This window comes from Gastrolobium bilobum, unplaced genomic scaffold (assembly GCF_033153095.1).
Source record: "Gastrolobium bilobum isolate Gb01-03AN ecotype WA unplaced genomic scaffold, APGP_CSIRO_Gbil_v1 utg17158, whole genome shotgun sequence".
Taxonomy (NCBI): Eukaryota; Viridiplantae; Streptophyta; class Magnoliopsida; order Fabales; family Fabaceae; genus Gastrolobium; species Gastrolobium bilobum.
The window spans coordinates 63,091-78,692 of NW_026896740.1; the positions used below are offsets into that span (position 1 = coordinate 63,091).

Consider the following 15,602-nt stretch of genomic DNA (forward strand, 5'->3'; position numbering starts at 1 on the left):
CCTATTATGTTGCACACTTCTCTTATATTTTGTAACAAATCATCTTGTAAACTTAGATTATATAGGACAATTTGTAAATTCAACAATTCAGAAAATGAAATACACAATTTCTAATATGGATTTTATAAGAGTTATGTTGTAAGAAAAATGATTGTGTAATGTTATAGAAATTCGTTTTGCGTGCCTTAGTTTTTTTTTTTTTTGCTTTAAAAATGCGGGCTCCACAAAATGTTGTGTGTGTAGAAAAAATTTTTGTGTCATGTTACATGATAGATGCAAATCCCTTCTAATATTTTCTTCACAAGCTTCTTATAACCCATCATACAAGTTTGTCCCATCGACACTTGAACCAGAACCACTATTGACTTTTTCTTTCATTGACAATGGTGACCTCTAACTCGAACATTTAAATCGCCACCTCTAAACCAATCTTACGTTTCTTCCTCCATTCTGCTGAGTTACCAAATGCTCACACTTCTTTCCTTCTCCTCCTTCTTACTAAAGCAGCATTATAAAGAAAAGCATACAGATCCAATCCTTGGAAATAAAAGATCAAAATTTAAGCCACTAAAATTGGTCTAGTGACGAAAGATTTGAGTAATTTGTATTATATTATGTATTTAATTCCCACCTTTGTATTCAAAAAAAGATCAAAATTTCTTATATACGAAGAAAAGCTTTTATTTGCTTCAAAATATGTGGCTTCAGAAGCCTAACTCACGATTAATCTCATAGGCACTGAAAAGAATTGTTTGTACCACTGTATTTCTGTAGCCGCGTATGACAATTAAATTGGAATTGGCATTGTGGTTTGGAGGGGGGGAGAGAGATATATGTGTTCCTCAAAATCTTTGGAAATCCTAACTTGTAAGGATATAATGATCAATGACTCTGAGCATTAATATGAAGTGTAAATCCTACCAAATAAAAAACAAACACAAAAAAAGGAGTTAAATCCCGCCGCAGTTAAAATGATGTCAGTCGGGGCTTCTGTAAATTCTCATCTTTATACAACAAGCGACGCTTCTTTGAACCATATCCTTGGTACTGGTAGATGATGCTGTAAAGACACTGCCTCAGGCTTAAGATGTCAAACATTTCTATAAATGTTAAATCCGTTGTCCTGGATTTAACACCAGCAAATCGTTGGTACTCCTCAAACACAGAAGACAAGCACCAATTCTGAAATTTTCGAAAGCAACCAACAAGGCAACCTGTTCTATGCTGCATAAAAGAAGAGAAGATCACTTAGAATCTTTTTTATTTTATTTTTTATTTAAAGGAAACTAATGAGGAGATAAATCTGTAAGTCAATCTATACCTTTCCTCGCTTGCAATGGATCAAAACTGGGTGATTTCTCACATCTGAAACCACAAAAATTGAAGGAATTTTAAATATCTAATAAATAAGAGAAGCTCGGGATAAGCACAAAAAACTGCATCACAAAGTTGAAGGAGATTGTTACAATTCAGTACCAATTAAAACTTTCAGAGCCTCCATGATAGAATCCTTGAGAATAGGCAAAGAAACTTCCTGCGAATAACACGAAGACTCATTAGCTCTGGAATCAGAAAAATCTGACAGGGAGACCAAAATTTGAGCCCTTAATCCATATGCATCAAATTTCATGAACATGATCATTAGTTCCCTTGTTGAATGCAATCATAACAGTAAAGCCAGTCTTCCATAATGCACAGCCACGTGTAAAAAAATTCACTTGACACCAATTTTTTTTTTTTTTATACATTGAAGTACTTGACACCAAACCTTATTTTCAAGAAAATATTCCCCTTTTTCCCAAATAGATGAGTGGCAAAAGAACTGCATAACAAATTTAAACCTCGAACTGAATGTCTTGACATTTCAATAAAAATTTGTCTTCAAAATTTGAAAAACTAAGAGAACCAAAATTTTCATAACCCAGATTTCAAACAAGTACTACTACCTTTTACAACCATCAACAAGCAGTTCAAAAGATTACGTATTTTAAACATTAAAACACAAGAACACACGTTTCAGCATAACTGATGAATATGAAAGTCAACATCACAGAACAAAAAAGGGAAATTAAAATAATTACCGTCTTCCCCTCAATTCCAAATTGAAAGAGCCGAATATTCTGTGAGCGAAGAAACTCTAGATTTTCTTGTGGATAGGGCTCAGGACACAAGTATCTGCAGCAATTACACATTAAGTTTCACACCAACCATAACAACAACAACAACAACAACAAAATCATCATATAACATAAACCCTGGAAAAATCACATCTTCCTTGCAGTTAACAAAAAAAAAGGGTGTGCATTACATGATTCTTTAATTTATTGTGTAAAATTAATTAAATTAAAAAAAAAAAGTTGGAGTTTTTAAAGAATCGTTGAAGAAAATTAGAGCACATTGTGAAAGGAAGGAAAAGGGAACTGACATGACGGAGCGAAGGTTTAGGGATTGGAGGAAAGGGAAATTGGAAGGGTTAGGGAGGCTTGATCGGAAAATGCAGTCCTCCACCATGGAGAAGTTAGGTGGCGGAACCAGAACGTCGTCGTTTCCGTCTAAGTTTTCAACTTCCACTATGATTCCCATTCAACTAGAACGGTCCTTCGCTTTCAACTTTCTTTCTTTCTTTCTCTCTATGGAAAGAGAGAGAGAGAGAGGTGTGAATCGAATGTGTGTGTGTATATATAGTGGAACAAAAAAAAACAAAAAAAGGAGAGTGAATTCGAATTGAGATTCAGAATGAGAATGAGAATGAGAGGGTTTCTTTTTCTTTTTCTTGAAATTGTTGTGTTATAATGAAAGAGAATGAATGAAAGAATGAACAAAGAAAAAGATAGGATATATAGGGCCGTTTGTATTGAGAATACTGTTTCTCTCATTCCAACTAGATTTCTGTTGGCTTTCTCCGGGGATGGCGCACCTCGCCACATCCTTTTTTTATTTATTTACCAAACTCTTTAGACCTAATTTTCTATGGAAATGATATTTCATTTAACCGAATTCTTAATTATCCATACATAAATTAACAATTGTTTTTTATCTCTCCTATCCCGTATTATTATTATTGTTTTTATTTTTTAATATATGAATTCTAATTATTTTTTTAAGACGAGTCGGTCGATCGATCGATATAAGTTTTAACTCTTTTAAGTCAATTATAAAATTAATTCCAAATTAAAGTTTAATCACAAATTGCCAACTGAGCTACAGTCTCATGAATGTATTCTTCTAGATTTCTTAATAAATAATTAAGATTTTCCTGCTTGATTTGCTCATGTTAAATTACTATTCACTACCATTCTTCCATTCATTCATAATTCGTTGGGATTTTTGTTTCTCTTTACGGATTGTGCATGATAATAATTAATAACCTTTTTCCAACACTCTAATTTTTAAGAGAAATATTTTTATAGAAAAAGCTTCTCGATAAAAAAAATTATATTATTTCATGACACAATTTATTTTTATTCTTAAAGATACTATTACATCTAATAACTTCTTAAAAATAAAATTACATCCGATAACACCATATTAATCAGTTTCTTTATTTTTGAAATACTTATAAGTAACATAATTGTCATTCAATTTGTATAAAAATAACCAAAACATTATAATCACAACATTAACATTTTATATTTAATCAATAAAAATTATTCAAAAAATATAAATTTTATCTCATAAAAAATCTAAAATATATAAAGAATATAATTCATTTTTTATAACATCATATTTTTATCTTAATAAGAATATATATATATATATACATAAAGATAGGATATTTTGACACTAGTGTCAAATTTAAAATTTGACACTTCATCTAAGATTCATTAGATAAAAAAAATCAATGATTCTGATTTGTAAGCATGTAATACCGTTGATCTTTTTTGATCTAACAGCTCTCAGATGAGGTGTCAAATTTCAAATTTGACACTAATGTCAAATGATCATATCTTATATAGGTGAAATCATTCTCCAACCGCTTTACGTACAACAACGACAGGTGTATGATTATGATTCCCCACATTTAATGCTTTCATCTTTTGTATGGTTATGATTTCCCACATTTAATGCTTTCATCTTTTGTATGATTATGATTTTCCGCATTTAATGCTTTCAAGTATATTTATGACAAGGATTTGATTGATGCACGTACAGCAGCTACAAAAATATAAACCCTATATATATATATATATATATATATATATATATATATATATATATATATATATGGAAAAATTGTTTGTCATTTTAAATGACACAAAGTTATGTCATTTTTAATGAAACTACGTCGTTTTGGTGTGTTTTAACATTCTCTCTCCTCCATTTTCTTTTTATTTCTAATTTTATAAATTAGAAAAAATAACAAAACACACCAAAACAACGAAGTTTCATTAAAAATGACACAAAGTTATGTCATTTAAAAAAAAAATGACAAACACTAAACCCATATATATATATATATATATATATATATATATATATATATATATAAAAGCCTACACTTGTGTTCTATGGCATTTTTTTTGGACAGATTTTTTTTGTTTTTATTTCTATGTTAAGAAATGGTTTCTGGACAAAAATTATTTTTGAAATACAATTTATTTTTATTGCTAAAATCAAAATTGCATTTCATAATACCATACAAATGTGTTTCTTTTTTTCTTCTTCTTTTTGGTAAAATACAAATGTGTTTCTTTATTTCAGAAACAATTACAGTTTTATCGTTCGATATGAAAAAAATGATTAAATCACAAAAAATTATAATTAAAATATCAACATTTCATATTTAATAAATAATTATTATTTAAAATAAATATAACATTTTATCTCATCAAGATAATAAATATTTTTTCACCAAATATGATGTCATATATTTCTCAACATCATAGGATTAATATGAAACAATTGCGACATGGAGATGCTGGTTATCATTGATGTGTTGTAAGAGAAGTTTAGATTAATTGTTACTTAAAGGAAATTAGTGCCACACCATTGATTACTTTTACAAAAAAAAAAAGTTTTGAATTTAGATTCAGTACATTATATATTATTATTTTAGTGATTGTAATTTTTACGTAATAGTTGTGAAAGTAATTTTTTTAAATGACCTGGTAATATATTATTAGATAGTATTAACAACAAAGTTTATATTGATATTATAATATTATGAATTTAATTTTGATTGATTGTATGTGTAAAAATGTTTTACACTGTTATTTAAAGATATATAGTAAAACCAATTAACGATATTTACCAAAAAAAAAAAAAAAAACTACTTAACGATTTCATGAATTTTTTTTTTTTTTGGTAATTCATTTCTTAACTTTTTAACTGTTAAAATAATGTGTCGGTATATTATTGTATAATAATGTAAAAGTCTTTTTACTTGGGTACAAATTGTTATTGTTATTATCTATGTAGCACCGATACCAACACGGGACACGTGACACGATACGACACGACACTCCGATACGTTAATTCTAAAAAATGTTAGATTTTGACACGTTTGGACACGTTTTGATGTTAAATAATATTTTTAATTTATGGAGTGTATATTATATTTAATATTCAATAATTTGACAAAAAATGAATCTAAACTTATAATATTCATAATCTTTACAAAAAAAACATAAGATGTCCCAAATATTTATATTAAACTCAATAAAATAGTAATAGTAATCGTAATCTAACGAATCTAATAGTTGGAACTAAAAACTCAACGCAACACAACCTTTGAACTTTTTTTAAATTTCTATAACTCGTGTTGGAGTGTAGGGGAGTGTCGGGAAGTGTTGGACACGACACGTCAGGATTTTTGAAGTGTCGTGCTTCATAGATTATTATTTGGAGTCGTACGAATTGGATTTTAGTATTATTTTGTGTGGAATAGTATTATTTTTTTAAAAGCGATAAGAAGTCTGATTTTTTTCCTTCATTGATCTTATAAAATTTAAATTGTGTGATATAAACTATTGGGCACATCCAAGTTTGACACTAACCTAACTTATTTGTTAAAGTATTAACTAATGCTTCGTGGGTATTGATAGATGACAATGCAATTATATAATCATAATTTATGATACATCTCTTTCAATTATGTCATCAAATTTATAGAACTGATTTCTCAGATTATTATTAGGGCTCAATTTTTCTCATGTCATTGTAGATAAATTTAATTTTCTATAAACACAAGTTCAAGATGAGCCCATTATTTTTTTTAAAAAAAATTGGGATATTTTTTCATGAGTGTGTAAGAGCTTTTATGTTACGTAAAAGTTATATTCCTCTTATTATTATTTTTTGGAAACAATATTTCTCTTATTATTATTTTAAGTAAAATCCACTTATTGGAAGGGGAACCAATAGGTCCTGCATGGAACTGGCTTTTTTTTTTGGCTTTGATTCTAGAATGGTGTGCTGGTAATTCATGACATACGGAAACGATAAAAGATAGCTGTAGTTGTCTTTGGAGACAAATAACTATTTCTTACTTTAGGTTGAAATTTGAAATGGTGCATGATAAGTTGTTGATTCTGGTGGTGATAGCCATTTTTTGTTATATAATAATTAAAGTAAGTGATGAAATCGATAATGTCACATTTCGGTGCTTTTGGATTTATGCAACTTTTTTGTTGGACGGTGATCAAAAGAACAATAGTGCAGTATCTATTCAAATTGCACAAATTAACATGGAAGAAGATAAAAAATATAAAAAATATAAAAACGCGTTTACGCGTGAAGTTTCGGCCTATATATTGAGAGATCCCACTATATTTTCAAGGATCCCAAAATTCAAGAGAGTGTCTTTTTAAGTGTTATTTAGAATGAGATATATTTTTCTAATATAACATAGAGTAATATTGTTTTCTTCTTATATTTTATAGAAATGTTATAATTTCTTTTATTTAGTGAAATTTTTTTCTAATCTTGTTTGTGATTTTTTTCAATTAAATTTTTCACGTAAATCTTACATGTCACTTCAATTGGTATATTTATTGATCTTTTTAATGGTAAAATTAAGATAAGTTAACTACTACATTGTTGGTATACGGAAAAATGAGTGGTTATTTTTTTTTTTTGTAAATGTGGTTATTTAATCAGTCATTGTTGCATAGCACGAAGAGACTTCCACTGGTTTACACTTGCCCGACCAGTTGGTGTGATTAATAGTATCTTGAAATTTTTTATTTTTCTCAACTCTATTTTTGTTGCATGATACTTTGTTACCTAACAGTGTATTAGAGCTGATTGGTTATTAGTTACTATTCACATTACGGTGTTGTTTATGGTTACTATTCACACGTGTGGTTGTAACTTGTATACTTTTACAATATTATTAACATATAATGGATTTGTTCTATTATACAATACTATTTGTACGTAAGATATTGTTCACGTATATGGTACTATTCACGGTAAAATAGTGTAACCAGATACAGTTAATAATCAGAGTATTATCAACACTATGACGACAAAATTTGAGATTAAGAAGTTCAATGAGAGTAGTTTCTCCCTATGAAAGATGAAGATGAAGCCAATCCTAAGGAAGGACAATTGCTTGGATGCAATTGCTTAGATTGACAGAAGAAAAGTGGAAAGAAATGGATAACAATGTTGTTGCCAATTTGCACATAGCAATGACGGGTTCGATCTTGTCAAGCTTTGTTCAAAAGAAGACGACAAAGGAAATTTGAGATATGCTCACCAAATTATACGAGGTCAAATCTCTTCTTCACAATAAGATATTCTTTAAGAGGAGGCTCTATACTTTTCGAACGAGTGAGTCCACAATGATAGCTGACCACATCAACAATCTGAGTACATTGTTTTCTCAACTTACAAATTGGATTACAACATAGCAAAAAGTGAACGTGCTGAGTTTCTACTTCAAAGTCTGCCTGATTTATATAATCAACTCATCATCAACATAACAAATAAAGGGTTATCAAATAACCTATCTTTCAATGATACCATTATTACAATTCTTGAAGAAGAATCCAGACAGAAGAATGAGGAGGATAGATTGAAAAATTCAAAGCAAGCAGAGGCTTTGTCGAAGATGAGAGGAAGATAAATTGAACGTGACTCAAGTGGGAGTCAAAATCAAAGTAGATCAAAGTCAAGAAAAAGAAAAAATGTAAAATGTTACTAATGCGAAAAAAGATTATTGGAATAATAAGAAGAATATAGAGAAACCTCGTGAAGCAAGTACTTCTTAAGGATGTGTAGCTAATACCTCTGGTGAAGGAGAAATCTAATACAACAAAGCAACAATCAATTTTAAAGGTGAAAAATAGTTCACATATGTTTGGATAGTGGATTCAGGAGCAATATGGCACGTGACTCCATGACGAGATTGGTTTTGCACTTACGAAGCTGTCTCAGAAGGATCTGTGTTCATGGAAAATGATCATGCTTTAGAGATTGCTAGAATTGGAGCTCGTTTGTTTGGGCTTCTCAAAAAAATAACTTTTATCTCTTCCGTATTTTAGAAGTACTTTTTATATAAGTTAAAGCTATTTATATTTTTATAAAAATATTTAGTTTTTGAAAAAAATATTTTACTTTTGAGTTTTGCTTTTCTTAGAAGTTAAAATTTTTAGCTTTTGGAAAAAGTAGATTTTTGGCTTTTTTTGTGACTTCTGCTTTTTTTTAAACGAGAATCTACTGTCAAGAAAAAGCAGACATCCAAACGAACTAAAAATGAGAAGTGCTTTTTTTCTTGAAAAAAAGAAGCTTTTGAAGAAAAAAAGCTCATCCAAACGGACCCTTGGTACTGTTAAGATAAAAATGTATGATGGCACTGTTCATAAAATTCAAGGTATGAATGGCTTAAAGAAGAATCTAATGTCTATTGGATAATTAGATGACCTCGAATGCAAGACATATATTGAAGGAGAGATTTTGAAGGTTATGAAAAGCGCTCTTGTGGTGATGAAAGAAGGGAAGATCACATCAAACCTGATGACAGATACATTGCTAGAAGTAGACACATTAGTAGTTTCAACACTCAAGAAGAATTAACAAGAATGTGGCATCTCAAACTAGGCCACATATAAGAACGAGGCTTGGAGATTTTTGCTAAATGTAATCTTCGTCATAAGTTCGAGTGGATAAACTTACCTTTCAGTGAGCACTGTGTTATAAGCAAGCAAAATAAATTGAAATTTGCTACGTCAAATGCTAGGAGCAAACACATATTAGACTTGATTCATTCTGATGTGTGGGAGTCACAAAAAATGTCCCTAGGAAGAGCATAGTATTTTCTATTATTCATTGATGACTACTATAGGAGATTATAGGTGTACCCAATCAAGAAGAAAGTCAGATGTATTCCAAACCTTCAAAGTAGAAATAAAACTTGAATTTGGAAAAAAGATAACGTGTTTGAGGACAGACAATGGAGGAGAATATACAGGTGGTGAATTTCTTTCATTTTGTAAGCAAGAAGGTATTAAAAGGCAATTCATAATTGTTCATACCCCTCAGCAAATTGGAATAACAAAACTTTTCATAAAAAAAAAAGAGCTATGTTGAGAACTGCAGGTCTAGCCAAGTTTTTCTAGGTAGAAATAGTCAAGATCACTTGTTACGTGATAAATTGGTTCCCATCAATAGTAATTGAGTTAAAGACGCCAATAGAAATGTGGCATGGTAAACCACCAAATTATTCTTCGCTATATATGTTCGAATATCCTACATATGTGATGTACAACTCCCAAGAAAGAACCAAACTGAATCTAAAATTCAGGAAATGTATATTCTTGGGTTATGGTGAAAGTGTTAAGGGGTATCGGTTGAGAGATCTCACTTCCCGTGTAGTCAGCAGAGATGTACTATTTGCAAAAAAATGAACTGCAAAAAGAATAAGAAAATGATAGCATTTATAAGGAGATTACTACTGTTAAGATAGTTGAGAATAATGGAGAAGATGATTTCTATGAAACTGAACCAAAGTACAAGGAACAAAAATTAATTGAGGCTGATAATATAGAAGTTCGACAATCAGTGCGCCAAATAAAAGCATCATCATGACACTCAGACTATGTTATGACAAGCCATGATGCATACTATCTTCTTGTAGAAGAAGGAGAGCAATCAACTTTTCACGAAACCGTGAGTAATCCAAATGCTTCTCTATGGATGGAAGCAATGCAAGAAGAAATAGAAGCCTTACATAAAAATAAAACTTGGAAACTTGTTGCACTTCCAGAAGGTCAAAAATCCATTGGTAACAAATGGGTCAATAAGATCAAACGAGATGGAAATGATTAGGTGGAACAATATCATCCAAGATTGATGGTTAAAGGATTTGCTTAAAAGGAAGATATTAATTTTAATGAGATATTTTTTTCACTTGTTAGACTTACCACTATCAGAGTAGTTCTCGCTATATGTTCTGCATTTAGTCTGTATCTTGAGCATCTAGATGTAAAAAGTTGCTTTTTTTCATGGAGAACTCGAAGAAGAGATCTACATGCTCTGACTAGAAGGATTTGAAGAAAAAGTAAAAGAAAACTTGGTTTGCTAGTCAACCAAATCTCTATACGGTCTAAATCATGTGCCAAGATGTTGGTACAAGATGTGTGATTCCTTTATAGTTTATCTTGGATATAATAGACTCCGTTCAAATCATTGTACATATTATAAGAGGGTTGATGCTAATGGTTACATTATCATGCTATTATATGTGGATGACATGTTGGTGGTAGGCCCCAACAAAGATTAGATCAAAGAATTAAAGGCACAGTTGGCTAGGGAGTTCGATATGAAAGATTTGGAACTGGCAAACAAGATTTTGGGGATACAAATTCAGTGAGAAATAAAAGATAGGAAGATTTGGCTTTTTCAAAAGAATTATCTTGGAGAAAATCTTGCAGCGCTTCAACACGCAAGATTGTAAGCCAATTTCTACTTCATTTCATATCAATTACAAATTATCATCAATTATGTCTCCTAGAAATGAAGCAAAGGTGATGAAAATGTCTCGAGTACCGTATGCATCAGTGATGGGAAGCCTTATGTATGCAATGATTTGTACAAGATCAAATATTGCTCAAGTAATTGGTATGGTCAGCTGATTCATGACAAATCCTGGTAAATAGCATTGGAATGTTGTTAAGATAATCATGAGATACATGAAAGAAACCTCAAATGCTACATTATGTTATGGAGGGTTAAAGTTTATTGTCAGAGGATATGTTGATTCAGACTTTGCAGATGATCATGACAAAAGAAAATCTACCACAGGTTATATGTTTACACTTACATGAGGAGTTGTACGCTGGTTATCTAAATTACATATTGTTGTAGCTCTCTCTACTACATAAGCTGAATATATGGCAGCTACTCAAGCATGCAAGGAAGCAATTTGGATTCAAAGATTAATGGAAGAGCTCTTGCACAAACAACAATCAATTACTGTGTATTGTAGAGAGTCTTGCACATTACAAAGAATCAAACTTTTCATTCGAGGACAAAACACATAGGAACTCAGTATCACTTTGGTAGAGAAGTAGTAGAGGAATGGAGTATGGATATGCAGAACATACACACCAAAGAAAACATAGCATATGTTATGATAAGACCAAACAATGCTCACAAGTTTATATGGTGTCGATCGTTCTATGGTCTGTCAGAAACGTAAGCAGCATGGAATTGGCAAGAGAAGAAAGATTTCGAAAGCTCACCAAAAGTGACATTAAGTGGGAGATTGATTAAATCTATGATGCAACATTTTAGTACTTTTGAATTTATCCAACTTTTCATTGGACGATAGTCGAAAGAGCAAGAGTGCAATATCTATTCAAATTGCATAAGCTAACACGGAAGGAGAAAAAGAAGAAGGAGTGATACGTTTACACGTGAAGCTTCAGCCTATAAATAGAAGGATTCCTCTATATTTTCAAGCATCCCAAAATTCAAGAGAAAGTGTTCTCTTAGTATTCCTCTTGGTTTGGATTGGATCGATTTTCGGTTTTTTGAAAATCCTAAAATTTGTTTTATGATTATTGTGCAAATAACATCTTTTGTATATATTGGCTTTGTAAAAAAAAAATTGAAATACAAAAACATCAGTAAAAGATAATATAATTTTTTTTGGGAAAATGAGATATGAAACTCTCTACACAGATAAAATTTTGTTGATGAGATGTAACTAGGTTTTTTCTTGGATTTAGTTGATGGGTTAATGAATCTTGAGTTTAGAAATTTTTGGGCTATGATTAAGGAAAGACCCAAAGTAGGTAGAGGAGAATTAATATATTAGATCGGTTTAGATTGGATCGGCTTTCTTCAATCAATCCGAAAACCGATCCAATCCAATTAAAAATTGCGGTTTTTTGTTTTGTTTTTGATTTTTCAGTTTTTGGTTTATTCGATTATCAATTTTTCGGTTCAGTCACCGTGATTTAAATCGGTTTGGATCGGTTGATGAATATCCCTAATGTATATAAGTATATTCGCATCATTGAATGAATTTAATAACTTAGCCTTTAATAAAATTCGTAAGGCGAGTTGTTAAAGTCACGAAGGATGCATGATTGATCACATCGTAATTTTATTTTTATGATCCATCAAAATCAAATCACTAAAGTTAATTTCAATTAAAAAAAAAAGTACGTGGTATCCAAGAATGTAAGTTTTTTTTTTTGGTTAGTCTCTAGTGCGTTGAATTAACACCTTTCAATATTTTAAGAAAAGGAAATTGAACTTGTCTTCTAAAGTCGGTGACATTGTACCCTCGGTCTTCAATCTTTTAAGGTTGAAACTCGGAAGCTTCGGACCTTCTGTTCCACTGGAATTTTTTGAGTAATATTTTTTTTTTCATTTTAATCCTTAGCTTGCTGAATTTCTATATGTTTTCATCTTAATAATTAAACTTTATTTAAAGGATTCAATATTTATCCTGAAAATAAAATTATTTATTACAAAATAATATCATTTTGAGGTTGGAGAAAATATAACATTTTAAAAAATTTCATGTGGTAAAAGAGAAATGAAAATTTTAACATGCTTGTATTTTTTATTTTTTTTAAAGAACTTCAAAATGAGATTTGAATTACAGGATATACTTTTTCTTATTTAAATATTTTTAGGAAAAAATATTTGTCATTCAAAAAATATAATTGTGTGTTATTTTAAGTGAAATTATTGCGTTTTGTGAGTTTTTCCCTCCTATCTTGTACACAAATAATTTTTTTCTCTCGTCCTGATTTTATGGAGGAAAGAAACGATAAAAACCCATTAAATGTCCTTTAAAGTGACAAATATTTTGTTTCTATATTTCTATTTTAAGGCGAGTTGGCTTTTCAATATCCCTACAAGTTTCAATTATTGGAGTCGGCTATAAAATTAATATTGAGTCGGGACTATTCTGGACTTATATAAGGCCTATATACCTAAAAGTCTAGTAATTATATACAATGATATGCTACCTCAAACTATCTAATTTATAGATATCTAGAGAGAATATTTGATCTTATATCGATCTACTAACCTTTAGTTAGATACTTCTGTCACTCAGATAAAATAAAAACATAATCACAGTTAAAATTCTTTGTGTTTTTTCAAATATATATTTGGTTTGTATCCTAATTTAATTTTTTTGGTAAATATTAATGGGTTTATTTTTTCTGCAGTCAATGTAAATAAGTTATCTATATTGAGTTCAAAATGATATCGTTTTGGAACAAATATTAAGATATTTTTATAATTATAATTTATTTTAAAGTTATAATTGTCTTTCTCATTATAATTTTTTAATTTTTAATAAAATGATGTTATTTTGAGAATAAATATAGATAATTTATCAATATTTATTGTAGAAACATTGAAACGAATATTAATTTAACTTGTCTTCCTCGTATCTAAGTGCATGTATTTTCCATAAGCAGCCGTTTCTTGCACGGAAGATTGTGGACAGTTGTGGTCCTTTTGGATGATCAAATTGCTGATAAAGTGTTAAAGAGTCAAATGAATTATTTTGGAGGTCCAGACACTGTGACAATCACTCTGTTGTCATTAAATTTGTCCTCTTTATCCCAAGAAAGCAGCCAAAGGAAAAATGGAAAGAAAGATCCATAAAAAACAAAAACTATGGAATATGGACCACAAAATTATTAAGTATTTAAAAGAATTCCAAAACTTAAAAAGTTTTTTTTGTATAGGGTAAACTATGGAATATGGACCAAGTATTAGAATTATATGACCCATGTCATCAAAAGATTATTAGAATTATATGACCCATGTCATCAACACTTTCCACTTTGCTCCTCCTTTTTTGACCCCCCCAGCAGCCACTAGATGCCGACTATTTCTTATAATTTTGTCAAAATATTTTTTTATTTTTTATTTTTTTACACCTCTCATTAAAAGAGCGTGAATTAAAAATGTGAGACGCGACTACCAAAGGAGTTGAGTTTCTGAAAATCATAAAATCTGGTAGGAAAAACATTGCAGTTCATGTGATCCTGTTAGAATAAGATTAATTGAGTAATACATGAACCGATAAATAATATAAAAGAATGGAAAAGAAAATTTATGTTACGATGAACTTAAAATTAGAAAGTAGAAATAATCATAATCATGCGAGTAAATTATATTTTCCTTCTTTAACGATGTTTAAGTTATACCGTTCTCCTTTTTATTTTTAAAAGTTACATTTTTTTCTATAAATAATTTATGGGAAAAACACTTATCCTTTTAAAGGATATAACCTTATATCATTTTAGATCCTAACCGTTGATTTCCGTCCATCAACAGTTATAATCTATTGGGTCAAACTTAATGGGCCAAATTTATTATTAATTAATTAATAATTTTGATCCAATAAATTATAACCGTTATGGACAGAAATCAACGGTTAGGATCTAAAATGATATAAACTTCTATCCTTTAAAATGACATATGTTATTCTCATAATTTAATATATGTTACATTTTAGTCTATTTTAACATCAATGGGTTTTTAAATTTTTCTTTCCTTTTTTGTAACTCTAAACATCACTAATCGTTGAATTCTTACAACAAACTTTGAGATTTTATAAAATGAAATAAATATTTTGAATGAAATCTTAATATTGATAATAGGGATGCTCAAACTTCAATTCATTTTTAAAGATTCAAAGTTGATAGGAAGATAGTCAAAATTAATTGCAACTAACACATTTTTTGTTAAGAGATTTGTTGATTTGTTTACAAAAAAAAAATTAAACTGTAAAACATTTTTATCTTTTAATGGAAAAGACTGAAAAAATTTAAAATAAAGAAAAGAATAATATAATTTGAATAGCTCTCAATAACGAAGAGTCTAAGTTCCCTAAATGAATTAAAAAATCAAAATGTATATATAGATTTATATGAAATTTATTTAACAAAAAAACAATAATAAGGGAATGTTATATTTACAAACTTTTTGTTTACAAACTACATTAAGTATGACCGGTCATACTTCTATCAAGAGTGAATGACTGGTCATACTTAGTATAATTTGTAAAAAAAAATTGTAAATGAATCTTTCTTCCAATAATAAACTTGAACACCCCCAAACTTTTTTCATAAACGTAGTTGCCTTGTCAATTGTTGATGTGGGGAAGGATCAAGTGG

At 29.7% G+C, this 15,602-nt stretch overlaps 1 protein-coding gene across 1 annotated transcript; it reads right to left on the reverse strand.

Annotated features, from left to right (window-relative positions):
• Positions 1–966: 966 nt before the first annotated feature.
• On the reverse strand, positions 967–2,583 carry LOC133301742 (tyrosine-protein phosphatase DSP3-like). Its single transcript, XM_061501437.1, has 5 exons — positions 2,426–2,583; positions 2,082–2,175; positions 1,477–1,534; positions 1,322–1,365; positions 967–1,224 (listed from the first exon to the last, which is right to left on the reverse strand). Exons 1-5 carry the CDS (start codon positions 2,581–2,583, stop codon positions 967–969), a joined length of 612 nt encoding a protein of 203 aa, XP_061357421.1.
• Positions 2,584–15,602: the final 13,019 nt, after the last annotated feature.

Coding starts and splice junctions, on each gene's coding strand:
- LOC133301742 (XM_061501437.1), bottom strand. CDS start 2,583: ATGGGAATCATAGTGGAAGTTGAAAACTTAGACGGAAACGACGACGTT. Junction 2,176..2,425: donor CTAAACCTTCGCTCCGTCAT/GTCAGTTCCCTT, acceptor TAATTGCTGCAG/ATACTTGTGTCCTGAGCCCT. Junction 1,535..2,081: donor TTGGAATTGAGGGGAAGACG/GTAATTATTTTA, acceptor TGTTATTCGCAG/GAAGTTTCTTTGCCTATTCT.